This window comes from Nothoprocta perdicaria, unplaced genomic scaffold (assembly GCF_003342845.1).
Source record: "Nothoprocta perdicaria isolate Ctin4 unplaced genomic scaffold, notPer1 scaffold_336, whole genome shotgun sequence".
Taxonomy (NCBI): Eukaryota; Metazoa; Chordata; class Aves; order Tinamiformes; family Tinamidae; genus Nothoprocta; species Nothoprocta perdicaria.
Window position 1 is genome coordinate 442,223 of NW_020455573.1, and position 16,976 is coordinate 459,198.

The 16,976-nt window shown below is 44.7% G+C and overlaps 1 protein-coding gene across 1 annotated transcript; it reads right to left on the minus strand.

Annotated features, from left to right (window-relative positions):
* Nucleotides 1-2,321: 2,321 nt before the first annotated feature.
* Nucleotides 2,322-12,471, minus strand: MEIOC (meiosis specific with coiled-coil domain). Its single transcript, XM_026043707.1, has 7 exons — nt 12,362-12,471; nt 10,419-10,576; nt 10,217-10,321; nt 7,680-9,543; nt 5,875-6,009; nt 4,168-4,348; nt 2,322-2,527 (listed from the first exon to the last, which is right to left on the minus strand). Exons 1-7 carry the CDS (start codon nt 12,401-12,403, stop codon nt 2,322-2,324), a joined length of 2,691 nt encoding a protein of 896 aa, XP_025899492.1. The 5' UTR covers nt 12,404-12,471.
* Between the last annotated feature and the right edge of the window lie 4,505 nt (nt 12,472-16,976).

A 16,976-nucleotide genomic window follows, 5' to 3' on the forward strand; every position in this document is an offset into this window, starting at 1 on the left:
CCAGATTTCTTTCCTGGGCACTGCTGTGGAGCACGGGACTGTGACCAGAGGGAGAGGTGACCTGAGGGCGTTGGGGCCTTCACGCCACAAGGGCCTCTGTGAGTCCCTTGGATGTGGCTCCAGGTGGGTGCACAGAGCAGCTTTGGCTCCGCTCTGGTTCTCCTAGTGCTTTTTAACACTCCCTGCTCCCCTTGCGCTGCAGTCGCTGGGCTGGCTGCAACCAGCAGGAGCCGAAAGTCTTTTTCCATGTCCCTGAACTGCAAGGGGAGCTCCCCAACCGCGAGACCTTCAGTTAGGCCGGACTGAGACCCTCCTGCAGCCGCCACGTCCAGCCTTGTGTCACGGAGCCGGCAGCTGGACACGGCTCCCGCCCCCCCAGCCGCAGCCCCGGGCTGCAAACCCCAAGGTGGGTCACACCAGCCCGGGCCCCTTCCCGGCGTTTCCTGACCCCGCCCGTTGCGACTGCCCCTGCCCCGGTGCCCAGCAGGACAGTGCCCGGAGAGCAGAAGCCGCCGCGGCCCCAACCGGAGCCCCGAGCCCGAGCAGAGCACAGCAAGCGACTAAACACAGTGCTTCCCATTCCGTGTCCTGGCATCACTGACAAGGGGTTTGAAAGGCAGGAAAACTCCGGCTGTGCTCCGCAACTCAAATCTCTCCTGCAGCTTCTGAAAGGCCCCAAGCGCCTTTTCCTGGGGGTCAGTTGGTGATTAACCCAAGAAACTTATAGGGCAGAAAGGATCCCCCACCTGGGGCTCCTGACAGCGATACAATTTTGCCCTTGTTGGCCTGGAGCAAAGTTACAGTGATTTCCTCTCGCAGGCTCAAGAGGACAATCTCCGTGTCAGCACTGCTTGCTCTGCATCTCTTAACTTATTTCAGGAGTGAGCTCAAACCTTACAACCCGTCACCAGGCAGAGTTTTAGGAACGGAGACAATGAAGAGAAATGCAGCACAAACGCTTTTCAACAAGAGTCAGTTTATTTCTTACCAGACAGACTAAATTCAGTATTGTTTGTAACATCAACGTGTGCTAGGTTTAACGTAACAAACCTCAAAGCTGTGACGTGTGCTGTGACGATGTACCGTGCTCCTGCCCCATGAATTCACCCCGGCAGGAGTTCTGCTCCTATCACTGATCAAAACGGTTACTTTAGGTTCTCCTGCATTCTCAGTTTCTTTCTCACATCATCCTATGACAATTTCTGTGGTGTGGTTACACCTTTTGCACATCAGGATTTCTACGAGTAGGAAGAACACAGACATTTAAAATATCAATGTATCTAGGCAAGGAATAGTTGAATAAATTTAATCCACACATTATAGTTAAACTCGATGCTAGAATTGTTAAAACCCTCTTTATCTCCTGAGCCACATAATATCAACATTTCATATCAATAAGTTATTTGTATTCAGTACAAAGATAGTGAGATAAGATATGCGGATCAACCCCAAGCTGCCAGAAACACAGGTGCAAACTAATAAATGTAAAATATGACAACCAAATCTCAAACCAAACTAGCCAAAGAGTAACGTTAAAAAAATCTAAATCTCATAACTTTGTGATACCCTCTTTTCAAATTTTAAAGTGAAGGTATTAAAAACAATACTCATTATTTCAGCTGCTGCACAGCTTTTTAAAGGTTAACACTGTGTGCATGTTGTAGTTTGATTACATTTAAATACTTTAAAACAGAGGTCTTTTTTTTTTCCTAAGCACATGCTCAAATGATTTGAACATATTTACTAAATTGTATGGTTTCAACAGCAATTTAATAAAATCACTAATTTAGCAGAACCTGGTGCATTTCCTTTCACAAACTTGTATTCTAAAATTGCAAATTCATAAATATTAGCATTTTAAATATTTAATCTTACATGAATACTGGGTATTTTTAGCATTGTTTTCCTCCTGTTTCCAGGTATTAGTTTGATAAGGAAGACACTTTTACATCACAATCTTGTCTGATACTAGACTGTATGGTATGTTCGATTACAGTATTTAAGAATCATTATTTTAAAACCTATTTACTAAAATAAACCTAAAAGAACTTATCAGAAGAGTTTTATATACCAGGGCCCAGCTGCAGAAGGGAAACCATATTTGGCTGTTAATTGTTTAATTAGTCTCATTATTTTTTTCTAAGCTCACTTCCATCAGTTAGGCCTTACAGCAGCCAGGCTCTGTAAAGCCTAGCTGACAGCGCTGCAACGTTGACAGTTTGGGGCGAACCTGGGAGCCCTTAAAGCAAGTTCAACTCCTCCTCGGGGCACGAGCTCTAAAGAGAAGGCGCGCTGGGCGCTCGGCCTGCGCGGGCGGCCCCTTAGCGCTTGCCCGTTTCGGCCCTGGGCGCGGGGCCGTCGCCCGCTCTGTCCTCGCTCGGCGCCGCCTCCGGCAGGGCCCTCTCGGCATCGTGGGGGGCGGCGGCGGCTTTCGGCAGCGTCATCTGCAGCGCGCACCACAGCGTCGTGCGCACCTTGCGCGTCGCCACGCTCATCTCCTTGATGGCCAAGGCCAGGGCAAAAACATCTGCGGGGAGGGCAAGACGGTGCAGCTTTAGTGCAGGGAAGCCGCTGGAAATGAGCTCACCCCAGGGATTCCCAAGAGCAAAACTGGTCGGGCTCCTCTCAGTGCCTTGTTTCTCTGTCATTAAAGGGCTGTGTAAGTCGAAGCTAAGAAAACTGGAATTTTTAGGCTCTGATTAAGAATAGGCATGGAATTTGTGTAATTATTGTTTAACAGCAGCACTTTATGCCTTGTGGCATAAGGTGCTTGTGGGCACCTCTGCTTCTGAGGGCGCTGCATGGACCGCGTGCTGCAGGAAGCTCCTTCCTCCCTGCACAAAGTCTCTGCTCCGTATTCTTAGCAACCTCTTCAGATCCATCAACTGGAGCCTTTACCCATCTCGCCTAAGCAATTACTCAGGCAAGAGAGCTGGAGGAAAAACTGCTCCATAGCATTTTATTAAAGCATGTAGACCAGGCTCTGCATAAACTGTGGCAGAAACCATCACCTTAAAATGAAGAGGTGGCCAAGTGGTCCATTTACTCAAGAGCTCAGCACTCAACACATATGTAAAGTAAGAATTTTGTTTAAACAGAACTTGCCAAAACAGAGGCCATAGTTGGTAGGTTCTGCCTTTTAAGGTACTTGGTATAGTATGAGATGGAACAGGAAGGTGCTGTGAAACCTCTTCCTTAAGCAGTGGGACCGGGGAAGATCTCAAGGTCTGACAGGCGTCTTTTCCAGACAGCCTCCAAACAGCTCCCTGATCTGGTCTGCAGTAGTGCTAAAGCCAATGCCAGTTATTTGGATAGACTTAAAGACCCCTCAAATACTTAAAAGAGCAAGCAAATAACTCAGTCCTCAAGGGAAAGAGAAACAAGCCCACAAGACTGTCAAGAGGTGAAAGAAAAATCGCTACAGTGTCTCCTTGGAAGTAAACCCAGTGGCAGAGCTGCATGGGGGACACCTGAGAGGAGCCTGTAACCCACGGAATTCCGCTGCGGGGACAAAGGCAGCAAAGGAAGAACCCAGAGAGCCGCAAAAGCCTGAGGAAACTTCCCCCACAAAGACATTTTCCAACAGACAGCAGGATTTTTCTCTGATTCACATCTGCCTAGATACTAGTGAAAGATAAAGCTGAATTTTCTGCATGTTTTGGATACCATAAAAATATTCCACCCCTTAATGTTTGCATTTCCATCCACGATGCAATTTACATTTTATGAGAGAAATGCTTAAAAGAAAAGACCATGTATAGATTCCACATGGAGACTGTAAAGCAAGCTTTACAGCAGAGACACAGATGGGATAGAGAAGACGGTAACAGGAATATGAGGAACTGGAGGAAGAGGGGTATAATAGCTGGATGTCATCTCCAGTTCCAAAATGCAGTGAAAAAATAAAAAGAGAGAGAGAGAGAAAGAGAGAGAGAGAAGGAAAAAAATAGTAACTTCGTTACTTTCTAGTTTATTTATGAGATAAATGATTTAACCATTTTCCCTCAATGAATATTTTCACTAGCCTATCAAAACCATTATCTGAAAGCAATGCAGTCTCCTTTCCTCAAAGCTCTAGACACATAAAAACAACAAAAAATGCTCCGGACTTGCCACATGCACGGAATTCTTCAGCTACCTAAGAAGGGCACATAAACGTATTCATACCTCTGTCATCCTGGCCCCTGGGAGCTCCCTGCCTTCGTCGATTCGAAGCGTTCACAATTTCATCTTTTCGACGAGACTGCACCACGTGAATAACCTCCAGGTGCTTATCGAGAGCAGTGGAAATGTTAGCGTGAAGGGGAGAGCTGCGAAGGCGTTCCATTTTTCCCAGTAAAGTCACAACCTAATTCAATAGTTTAAATCTGTTACAAGAATTCATACTCAAGACTTAAACGAAAACTAACCGGTTTACAAAGAAAAGCTTCACATAACAGTTGCATTCCTTTGAGAGCAGTATTCAAGTTATACTTCACAACAGTTAAATTCTTACCTAGGATTTCATCTTCTGTGAGCCAGAAGGTGCACAAAACCTGGCTGTAACACAGCTACACCGAGGTCTTTTTAAGCTAAAATATCCAAATATCAGGATACCTGATTGGCTAAAGCTGCTGTGGAAACATAGCTACACACTGACTTTCAGCCAGTGCTAAAGGTGCTATTTCAGAGAGTACCAAGCACAAGAAACCCCCAATTTTTTTCAGTTTTATTCAGTTCACTTGAAAATCTTTGTCTTTTCTTGTCTTATTTCATATCTTAAACACCTTACTATGAATTTGGCCAGTGCTTTCCCAAACTATTTCCAACAGATCACTGAAGACCTGTAAGGAAGCCTGGTGATTAATGATCATTCACAGGTTTTAAACAAACAAACAAAAAGACCAGAAAAGGAAACGATGCTTATTGGGCAACGGCATCCAGAAGAACAGAAGACAGCAGCCCACTTGGCACTAGGGTTTCTGGTTATCAGGCTCAGGGCAAAAGCAATCGAGAGCTGCCTCCAGTTCCCAGAACTGTCCTGCTCTCCTTTGTATCTGGCAAAAGCCTGGAAGAAAATACCTGTAGGCAGGAATCAACTACACAAGTTACTGTGGCAGCAGCAGCAACCAGCAGACTCCAAAAATGGTCACGCTTCATATTGATAAGGAAGCTGAGAGGTTGGAAAAGCAAAGTGGAAAGAGTGGGTGGAATTTTGCACAAACAACTGAGCAATCGGTCACTAGGATATGGGATGGAGCTGGGTTAAGTTGTTTGAAAGTAACTAGACTTGTTTCTGAAGAAAAGAAACCCATCCCTGAGCTGGATATTAGGATTTTGTAAGCAAGTGAAATCAAGCAAGATCAATCTGACAGTCATGCTGCAGATTTGCTTAAGAGAATGTCCGGAGCCACCCCAGGACAATTTCTGTGAGGCCGCCTTTGGGCACCACCCTCTTCCAAAGGGATCTGGTGTCCTGGGTTAGGTGCCTGCGTTCTCTGCACGACGCCTGGGAGAAGTGCAAGGGGTCTAAAGGCAAAATCCACAAAAGGCAGCAACTCAGGCTCATGTTGTGTCATGTAACTATCTACATTAACTGCGTCCTAGAGCTGGGTATAGTCTAGTCAGCTGCATTCTGGCCCTGCCTGCATGCTAGAATATACATCCCCCTAGCACGTATGTGCATTAAGGTACTCAGTGTGTGCCCTCCTAACAGCAGCAGTGAAGCTGGAGATGCAAAAAATCTAACAATCCTAAAAATTCCAAGTACTCTTCCCTGCACACTTGTACAAGGCTGATTTGTAAGGAGCAGCTCTGTTATCCTGGGTGTCTTACACAGTACTCTACGTTCAGCGGGGTAAATTCAATGGTTTTTTTAGTCATTTTGCAACTCACTCGGGCTTGTTCACGTAGCTGATCCACAATTAAGCGGTCAACTCTTGATGGGTTTGAGGTCAGCCTTGGGATCGGAGTGTTGTTAGAACTGGAAACCTTTTTCCCTGGGTAGTTCTTAGCAAGAGCTGATTCAGTCTGCAGACCAAAAAAAGAAAAAAAAAGGAAGATTTACTCTCTAAAAATCAGAATTTGTAAACTGTGCTTTACTATAACAACAAGAAATATCAGGTACCTGATTTTTTATTTTCTTGAATTAGATTCTCCCTCAGGGTTTTGTTTTTTCTTAAAGAGTGGATAAATATGGATATAGTCATTTGAAATTTAACCACTCAGTAATAAAATAACCTCTTTTAAATGGACAACAGCTTTACGTGAAGCAGTATGAATAAAATACTTAATGTGAAGATAATGTGATTCAGAACTGCTGTATCAGATGACATCCTACATTAATTCTGTCTGCAAATGAAATGGTGGCAGGATAGAATCACAAAGCAAGAAAGAACAAGCAAAGAGATGGGAACTTCGTCCACTAAGTTCAAAGTATTTAAGTCAGCAAATAATCTAAATTTTGTATGTATTAGTTGAGAAACTATTTTTTTTTTCAATCAAACAGTATTTTACTTAGTCATCGGAAACTTACATTGAAACCTGATCATAAAATTTCAAATTTCAGCATGATTTTACTCACCCCACTTTCTTTTGTCACTCTGGAACAATCCACCTAGCTAAAACTACTAAAAAGTTGCACTTCTTAGGTTATTTTTTGGTGGTCCAGTTAAGGATGCAACCTAATCTTCTCCAGGCCTTCTGTTTCCCAGCATCCCTGTAATCCTCCGCGCATCAGCACTTTCCCTTTGGCATTTTTCCTCGCCAAGTACAGATACCAACCTCTCCTCCTCATGCCAAACTCCATCTCCCTCCAACTGCTCTACTCAGAGCAACCCCTGGCTTTTGACAGCATTTAAGGTAGATTTCCATCAATGTGTTTCCTATTTTCCTTTCATAATTAAGTTTATTTTAGAGGATTGGCACAGCAGAGCTATTCTTAAGTATTTTTTGGTCAAATTTCTCTCACAGAAAGTGGTGGCTCCAACTGCCTTTTCGAAGTTCAATACCAGCTTGAACTGGCAAAATGAAGACACTTTTTACATTCATCAAAGGGCACTGAGGCACAGTCTAACAAAAAAGAAAATTGCTTTAAGTAAGGTAAACCTTTCAAACAGAACTCTCTGGATATTTTAAATTTAATGTTTTATTACATTACTAATTACTAGGCTGTTTTTTCAGCTCATATTTAGTATATCCTAAATGTAAAAGTTCACGATAACAGGAAGAGGTCTGAAGGATTTGTTGAAAGCACAGAAGTGTAGGGCATAAGAATATTAATTCTTAAAAGGATTAAAGTTCAGTCCTTGTTCTAAATGCATTTAATGGATTTGCTTTCTAAGTTTCCAGATAGAGTGTTTATCTCATATGTTTAAAAAAAAAAAGTAACACGATTTTGATATTTGTGGAACATGCACCCCCTTCCCCTACCCCGACACAAAGAGGTTGAAAAAGACACTGAATTCCTGCTTTAAGTGCAATATTTGATATAAAATTAACTATGCTACCACCAGGGCTACAAATTTCCCCACGTGAGTAATCAAAGTAAATTATTTTCTAAGTGCCATTAAGTGTTTCAATTTCCAACCCATAATAGTGAGAATTACCCACATGTTATCTAACCGATCTGGACTTTGATGAGATCTAAATCAATGTTTATGATATTGATTGCAGGATAAAATCAACATTTTATTCTTTACCTTCTTCCTTTCTTTCTCCAAAGCTCTCCACTGCTCGTGGCATTCTTCTAGCCTAACATATAATTCACTGGCAAGGCCACTTCGTGTTTTAACCGGTCTTTGGAATCCAAATGCTGGTACAAAACCAGAGAACGCGCTGTCACCATACATCATATCATTTAAATATGGATAGAAGTGAGTTAAATCATCGTAAGAAAACAGGCCGTAAGATTCCATCAAAGGCACAACTGACTGGCTGAACGGACGGGCTGCTCTCAGGGGGAAGCTATTTGAGCCCAGCTGCTGATTGGGCCTCAAGTCACTCATCAGGTAATTGCTGGAAAAGCTTGAAATCTGCGGGCGAGTCACGCGAGTCACCGCATTAGCGTCTCCACCTCCCTGTCTGAGGTTAAACTGACCCTGAGACTCCATTAACTCTTGGTACGCGTTCTGCAACAACCCTTCGGGGTGCTTCTGTCCTTCTTCCAGGTCATAATGTCCATCCTGCGGCTTCAGTTGGAAGCAGTGTTTGCTCACATTTTCCGTGATCTCAAATTGTTGCGCCGAATAATTTTCACAGAATCCGTTTGGATTCTGCTTTAATTTCTTGTCACTTACAGACTCAAAGAGATTCTCCTCTCCAGTCTTCACTAGTGATTCCACATAAGCAGTGGACTGAGCTCGATCTGCAGTATTATAACCAAAATCAAAACTGGAAAAAAGTGAAGGGTTATCTTGGCAGCACTTGTGAAATAAATTACTATTTAAAGGGAAATTTGAAGGTGACAACTGAAAAAAATCATTCGAATGACTGAAACTTTTTGAAAGACTAGATAAATGATTATTCAGTTTTACCAAAGGACTTGGATTCTGAAACGGGACCGATGCAGTGGTTTTAGTCTGAATGTTCATCCAACTTGGCCTCACGTTAGTATTCACTGAAGTGTTTGCGGAGCTTGGTAATAATGTAAGGGATTTACAATATTCAGAATTCTGTACATCACCTTTGGAAAACTGCTGCTTTTCTACAACATTTGTACAGTCACTATTCCCTGGAAATGATGTAAGAGATTTTAGTCCATACTCTGATTTTTGGCCAAAATCAGTACAGAAAGAAAGTTTATTTGCAAATTGTTTCTCTGACATAAGTCCTCCAGCCTTGGAAAATGTGAAGTTTTGTTGATCTTGAATTATATCTTCCATTTTTTTCTGAGTTCCTGGTTTAACTTGAAATAACTTAGTGTAGGTTTCTGTGTCCATAGAGGGTGCTTCAGTTGTTCCATTTACTAACTTTTTATTTTCTTGGAGGCTACAATTGCTACTCTTGCTAGCTTTTGCTTTACTAGGATGAGAATACTCAGTGTATCTATTATAATCTGCATTTTCATTATATCTGTGAAATTGTGGAAGAAATGTTTCTGCCTGCTTTTGATGTACCTGCACATCTGCTCCTTTGGGACATCCCTTCTCTCTTCCGTAAGAATAATTATCAGCTCCTGAGTCTTTGATTGCTTCTGAAAACCCAGCCTGAGGTGTAAAGGTGTTTTTAACATATGGGAAGTTCTGTAATATGGGTGCTGTCTTAATATTCTCCGTAGCCTGCATGTTGTAACAGGTGGCATGATCATTCCGAGAAGGGTATAACCACGGCTCTTCAAACTCCGTGCTCGCAAACCCGTGGTAACATTCATCTGCTTTCTGCTGGGATGCGAGATTACCACTTTGCAAGTACTGTTTGTCAGCAGGAGTGGATTCACCAGTAAAAAAAGCCTGTTGTGAAACAGCAGCTACAACTGGTCTTTTGGGTTCTGGCAGCAGGTCATGGTGCTCTGGAATTCTGGTGGTGTTCACAGGCCATGCTGACTTTAAGCTGGAAGAGCAACTCCTTGAAAACAAAATAAAAACAAGGAACGCATGGTTAGAACTCTCTCTCTGCTCTTCCTCTGCCAGAAGGAATGCAGCAAAACCTCTAAAAACCTTGTTCTTGAACCGACCACATCTCTTGAGATCCAAAAGCATCTCACCCAAACCTCCATCTACTACTATCCTCAGTTAAAAGTTACCAGCACGTTTGGATGCTAGTTACTGTGCAGGAACACAGAACCCTCATTGACAATTTATGCCATAAGCTCTTAAATTATGGCATATTTTCACCTCATGAATGTCCTTATTTAACAAGGACACCAGTTTTTAACATCCACTTGTACAATCTGTAACCTTAAAGAATGAGGAAACATAGACGCACACTGAATTTGCGACCTGCCCCACCACTCATTTCACTATTTCAAATTTTATTAATTTTAGATTAATTATAATTTAAACTTCACTAATTATAATTTTACAGGATGTTTTCCTCAACATTTTCGAAGTGCTCCCAGTCCTCAGATATCTGCTGCACCCTGTGCCATGGGACAAGCCCAGATCATGATGGCCCTGGGCAGCACCCAGTAACTTGAATGCTTAGACAAAAAACTTCTATGTATCACATAAAAGTGAGGGGGATATTATTCAGAAAAAAAAGCAGAATGCCGCTAGAGCCTGCACAGCAGCTTACTCACCCATCAGCAAAATACGGTTGTGATTTTTCCTGTTCTTCCAAGATGTTAGACACAAGTCCATATAAATCTGTTTCACTACCATAATCATTCCTTTCAGGCTGAATCCTGAAAATAATTATTTATATTAAAATATTTAATCAAGCTTAAAAAAAAATCCACCGATTCATTTGACATAAAATCTCTATCTGGCAAAAATGAGTACCTGGACTTTACATTAATCTGAGAACCTGGAGGCTGCTTAGTATCGTCTCCATATATAGACCACGGTGCGTATAAAAGGGAAGAGTCCACAGGTGCAGAATATTCTGATGTTGAAAGGGGAGAATTGTAGGTCTGAGGTAGCTCTATACTATCTTCATTCTACATTTTAGATAAAATAGAATTATTTATGTTAACATTTATCACGTCAAATTGTCATTTCATTTCAGAATGGCTATAAGAAGCAATATCAAAAAGAGATTTTACTCTCAGTTCCATATGGCTTTTTGCCCAATTGGTCTCTACTTCACAACTCCGTTTTCCATGTCTGTAAAACACTTCTGTGAGCAAAAAACAGCCCCTCATGGGACTGAACAGAGAGAGGTGAAGACACAAGTCTCCTGCAGGGTAAGTAATGGATCTTGAAGATAATGGGGAACAGGCTTTATTAATTTGAGTTTTTCACTTCAGGGAAGATTTATGGCTACAAATGCCAAAAAGGAGTGATCCAACGTGCTTAATTCTCTTGACATTTTCTACTGCGAAGAATTTTCCAGTTCCCAAAAGACTGGAAAGACTGCTGTTCAGCAGACTACTTTCTGTAAGCAGAATGTCTGGATTCGGAATTTATGGTATACCATAGAAATATCTGCTCAGTACACGTCCTTCTCCTATTCACCAACTTATCTGCTAACAGAAACATTTCAGTAAAAAAAAAAAAAAAAAATTGCCACGTGCTTCCCTAACTGCCACATGCCTTCATCTCTAAAGCTCTCCAACAGCTCCTATCACCTCTGAACCTTTCTTTTTAAAAGCTCGGCTTCTGTTAATTTCTCCCCAATTCCCTCTGTTCATCCTCTTTTTTTTTTTTTTTTGACTGTTCTTTTAAGTCACAACCTCTTGACTTTGCTGTTATGACACCTCTTTTTCCTTCACTCTTCATCATTTTCACTCCTCACACAGCCACCTCCAGCTTCTATATTCTTGATTTCACTCTAGGTGAACCTGGCACGAATAGTGAACCCAATACAAATAACTTCAGTAATTACCCTTCAGCTACAGATCTATTTTCTCTCAACTGTTTCCCCAAGCTGGCCCTAACTAGTCCCACATTTTAACATGACAAAGTTAAAGTCTCGCATGGCTCCCTCTTGGCTAAATACACCTAAATCTGAAGTCCTGATTTCTCCTCCCACACTGTTCTTTGCTCCACACATTCTCTCATGCTGATCAATGTCACCTCTTAGCCATTTGCCAGCTTTCGACACAACCACCTGCATGGTCTGTCACTCTTCTTCATAACTGAACTGGAAGTTTCATTTTTTTTTTAGTTTTAGCAAAACTAAAAGTTCAACCTGAACCGATCTACCATCCTTTCCTCTTTCAAATATTTTAAGTCCCATTTCTGCTGTGATGTTCTCAAGGGACCAGTCAATAAACCAAGAGAAAAAGTGCACAATAAACAAAGCAGAAGACTTAACATATGAACCATGAAAGTGATCAGACAAACAGAAAAGGAGAGCAATTCCATCATTATTCTGAAATATTTGTTAAATTGAAGTTTCTTCTGAAGGATTTTTTTTTTTAAATTTGGATATGATGACGGAAATAATTTCTTCATCTATCAGAAAACAGACATTATACAATAAAGAGATCTATGCTACTTTAGACAAAGTATGTAGGGAAACAGAAGATGAAATACACAATAGGTGAACAACCTGTATTGTGACTGTATTTAAAAAACCCCACATCTTTCATGATTAATATTACCTTAAGATATTACAAATAAATCAAACATAGCTATTATATTCTACAGCATAAGCAATTGTATTAGAAATACTTTTTGATTGCTGTGTTGACAAATAACCTAAACCCTTAAAAAATACATATATGTACCTATAAAACATATTCATATGTATATAAAATCTCATTTACAATCAACTGAACCTGTGATTTGTAGCAATCATATAGTGAGCCAGAGCCTGTCATTACACTGCTGAACACATCAGTCAGCCTCCCGCCAGTTTCCGCGCTGCTCCAGCAGCGACTGCCGCCTCTGAATGCAACTTTAGGCTATGTAAGACACAGGAAAAACAAAAACAAGTAGGACATAATTACACATAGATCTAAGAATTTCAGACTTTATATACTTCGGGTCTTCCATTTGCCTGCAGACTCTCGTCTGAATTTTCAGATCTTCTATATATGGACATTTTAGCACTTTCATATTTAGTCTCAGTTAAAGGCCCCTTCCAGCAAAATACAGGGATTTCATAAGGATTTCAAAGACAGGGGAGATGCAAAGGGAAATCTGCTTTGTCTGCGTCACACTAGCTATCTTGAGTTTTGAACCAGTTGAAAACGCAACAGGAAAATACCAGATCGTGTAGGTAAGCACTAATGTTTTCATCATTTTCATCGACAGCAGTGGAGGAGACACTTGGCCATTTCTGTATCGCAAGATGCCTCCTATTGATAACTATCCTTTTATCACTGTTCTTACTACAGAAATTACATGGACGCAGACATCCATGTTCCAGGAACTTGGATTGGACCATAATACACACGCCAGGAGCTGCCCTGAGAGTCTGGTCTGATCTGTAACGACTTTCACATAAGAAACACTCTCCTTCCCGCCACTCTGCTCTCTGCCAGCCAACCTGAAGTCAACCTGAAGAACAAGTGGCTGGTGGAAGAAGGGGATGAAAAGAAACCAAAAATAGGGCTTCTCTTTCTCCCCTTTTATTTAGAAGGCTGGGGTACATAGAAAATTAAAATTAAAACTAAGTAAAATAGGGGAAAAAAGGATTATTTTCATGTTTTAAATATGACAGCTGTCCCTCATTTGAAATGGTTATTGAATTTAGGAAAAGTTGAAGCTTCACAGCATTAGAGTCCCAACATAAAAGAACTCCTATAGACTGGCAGATCATTAACCATGCAGTGCTAACTGCTTGCCCTTATTACTGCCTCATATGGAACATCAGTAGTAGGGGCGTGTTTTTTAAGTGCTCCTCTTACTGCTCTGTATCTCACATTTGCAGGCTACAGCTTGATCTTCCTTCCAGGTTAAATGAACAGTTATAGTGACGGATTTTAACATAACGGTTTTAACATACATATTCTACATATATGAACATGCAAAGACAATTAATTATTGTGGAACACAGTCTCTTTCTCTCACCATTTATGCCATATTTTCTCCTTATTTTATGATCATTTAGCAAGGACACCCAGTGCTTAATACCCATTTGTCTGTGGATATTAAGGTGACAGTCTCTGACCTTAAGAATGAGGAAACATAGACACCCGGGGAATTTGTGCCCTTCCCACCAAATACACTCATTTTGTTACTCAAAATTTGATTAATTTAAAATTAAATCCTAATTAAAGCTAACTAATTAGCATTTTACAGGGTGCTTTCCTCAACACTTTCCAAGTGTTGCCAGGCCTTAGAGATTCGCTTCACTCTGTGCCATGGGACAGCCTCAGGTCGGGCCAGCCCCGGACGCCCTTTGGGGAGGGCACGGGCAGCGCCAGCCGTCACCTAACAGGTTCAGGAGCAGGGAACCCGCTGCCCCGCTCAGGCACGGGCGCGCAGGTGAAGCTCGGTGCTCGGGATCGCTCCCGTCACCCTCTCGCGAAGCCCAGCGCCGCCACGGCCGCCTCCCCAGCCCTGTGTAGACCCCGCCCCTCACCTCCATGGGCGCCCCGCCGGCGGCGGCAACGAGCCCGGCCGCCCCTCACGCGTCGCCGGCGCGGGCGGCCTGAGGCGCGGGCGGCCGTTAGCCTCGCGCCGCGGCGCGGGCGGGCCAACCGCCGAGCCCGCCCCCCGGGCGCGCTCCAAGGGCATTGGCCAACGCCTCGGGCCGCCTGGCCAATGAGGAACCGCTCTGCGCCCTCGCGCCCTCTCCTCGGCGTGAGCGTCTCGCTCCGGCACGAGGCCGTGAGGCGTCGGGCGCTTGATTGGCTGCCGGGCAGCCAATGGGGAGCGGCGGAGGGGCCGCTCACCCGGAGACAGCGCTGAGGCGCCTGCGCGCCGCCCCCCGCGGCCGGGCGGCGCGGACCGGAGCGGCCCCGCGCCCGACCCCGCTCCCGGGCGGCTCCTCCTGCCTGGGCGCCCGGCCACCACGTTGCGAACGGAGGAAAGATTTCTCCGTTGCCTGACTGTGGCAACAGCAGCTCCTGCCCTCAGTGCTGCTCTGTAGCTGCCTGCCATGGGCCTGACTGGGCCCCTCATTACCGAGTCGATGGTCAAAGACTCCTGGAGCTGAGTGTTGTGGGTTTAAAGAGTAAATAGATAAAAACTGGGGTTAAAAAAAAAAAAAAAAAAAAAAGCTAGAATTGCTAGAAAGGAAAGCCAAGGAAGGAGAGACAAAAGGCGGCCAGGTCAAAGAGCAGGGTCACAATGTTGCCAGCTTTTGTTTCATTATAAGTCCCGTCTTGCTGCTGCTCTGGGGAAGGTGCAGGGCTCTGTCCTGGGGGCAGCAGCAGGTACCTTTGCTCCCAGGTTTTGCCTGGTCCTTCGCAGTGGAAACGGCCAAGGGGTTGGCAGCCCTGGCCCTGGCTCCACACGCTGCCCCTGCGCTCCAGGCCCTGCCCCAGGGCAGTGCGGCAGCCGCAGTTTGGGGAGCGCTGCAGGCTCTCGTCTGCTTCCCCGCTACCCTGTCCCGCACAGGTTCGGCCACCGCAGTCCAGAGCTCCTTGGGCTGGAATCCTGCTAACATGGGAAGCAAGCTGGAGCTCAGGGTGAGATAGGGAATGGCCAGGGGTCCCGGATCTGCTGCTGTTTGGTTTGGGAAGCTTTGCTTTTGCTTGTTGAAAAGGTTGGAAAGCTCATGCCTTGAGGAGAGACATGCTGCTCTGTGCTCACACCTGCATGGCCCCCTCGCCTTGCTCTCCCCTCGCCTGCCCCTGGCTCCCAAGGCCCTACCTTGAAGCTCCACAGCCATATCCCAGCTCTAGCCCTTCTCCCTACAGCCCTGGGCAGGACGTGGACTCGACCAGTGTCTGCACAGAGACCAGAGCCGCCCTTGTCCTCGGGCTGGGCGGGCTCCTTCCCGCTCACCCCAGGGCTGTGGGCACCAGGGCCCAGCCGGAGCTGCGCGGAGAGGGCAGCCCTGCTGGAGGGCACCTGGGCTGCGACTGAACCCGGGCTGCTCCTGGCACCATCCCCGACCTGCTGACAAACACGTTAACTGGTAATGGCTGTCTCGCAGCCAGGTGTGATCGCTACCACTCCGCCCATCCATCTCCTACCCGTCTCTCCCTCGCTCCTTCCCTCCTCATTCTAACCCTTGCATCTTCTGCTCCCCTCTTTCACTGTCCGTCCTCCTACTCTTCCCTCCACTCCTGTACCTCCCCTCCATCTTCCATCCATTCCTCTATCTCTTCCTTCATTCTCCTACCACACTCTTCCTCCATCCCATCCTCTTTCCACCCATCCATCCATCTGTTTTTTCTCTATTCCCCGCCTTGCTCTACTATTCCCCCTGTGTATCCATCCCTACCCATCTCCGTCCATCCCTTCCTCCACCCCCTCTCCCTCCATCTCTGCTCTCTAGCCCCACACTTATTTCCCTGCTCCTGTTTCCCTGGATCCAGCTGCCCACGGATTTCCCCATTGAGCTTAGCTCCATCTCCCGTTGCATCCAGAGGAACAGTCCCCGCTTGGAGCAGCCAGCACTTCCGAGGCCACTGAATTCAGGCAGCGTGTTCTGCGGTCAGCCTTGGCCTCTGCTTATTGCAGCGCACACGTGAGCAGCTCAGCGGGCTGAGGCGCTGTTACCAATACAGTTTTAAGGACCCTGGGACACAGGGTTAGTGGGACAATGTGTTACTAGTTACCCGGTAGCTGGTGATATGATCGGGATGTAACTGATGTCCTGCTTGTTCACGGATGCTTTTGCCTCTATTCAAGCAGAGGATGAAATTTGTAAGAGTTGGTCTGTTTTTGACACACTAGATGTGCTGCCCTCTCTCTGGGGAGCCAGGCTCTGGCTCAGATGCACAAATTGGAAGGGCTCTTCCTGGTGTTCTGCATTCCCTGGGTATCGCACTCGCGGAGCGCTCCGCTGCTTGGATTAAGTTCATACCACTCAGGTAGCTTTGCTGGGCTCATGTTCAGTGAAACTTAATTGGCATTTTGCTTCTTTGAGACTTCAAACTTCCTCTGAAGTTGGGACAACAGCTTTACTGTGTGAACTGTACACACCAGAAAGGAATCATTTATGAGGAACCATAAAAATGTTCAGCTTAGGTAGGAAGAGATGCTGTGCGCTGAAAACTGGGCAAGAGTCTGGACTTACCCAAGGCCTTAAGCACTGTGAGAATTCAGTACAGGTAGGATATGAGCTGTTGAACAGTCCAGGGTAGAGCTCGCTATTTCCATAAACACCCAGAGCTTTTATTTTCCTGTGTTTACATCCCCTGGGAGACTCTTCAGGGGTATGAGCTCAAGGCCAAATGGTAGAGATTTGTGAAGCATTTTGTGGTGAGAAAACGCTAAGACCATGGCTGAGGTAGAGCTCAGTGCCTGGAGAGGCAGCCGCGTGGCACCAAA

Coding starts and splice junctions, on each gene's coding strand:
- MEIOC (XM_026043707.1), bottom strand. CDS start 12,403: ATGACAGGCTCTGGCTCACTATATGATTGCTACAAATCACAG. Junction 10,577..12,361: donor ATGATTGCTACAAATCACAG/GTTCAGTTGATT, acceptor TCTAAAATGTAG/AATGAAGATAGTATAGAGCT. Junction 6,010..7,679: donor TGGAGAAAGAAAGGAAGAAG/GTAAAGAATAAA, acceptor TTTGGTCTGCAG/ACTGAATCAGCTCTTGCTAA.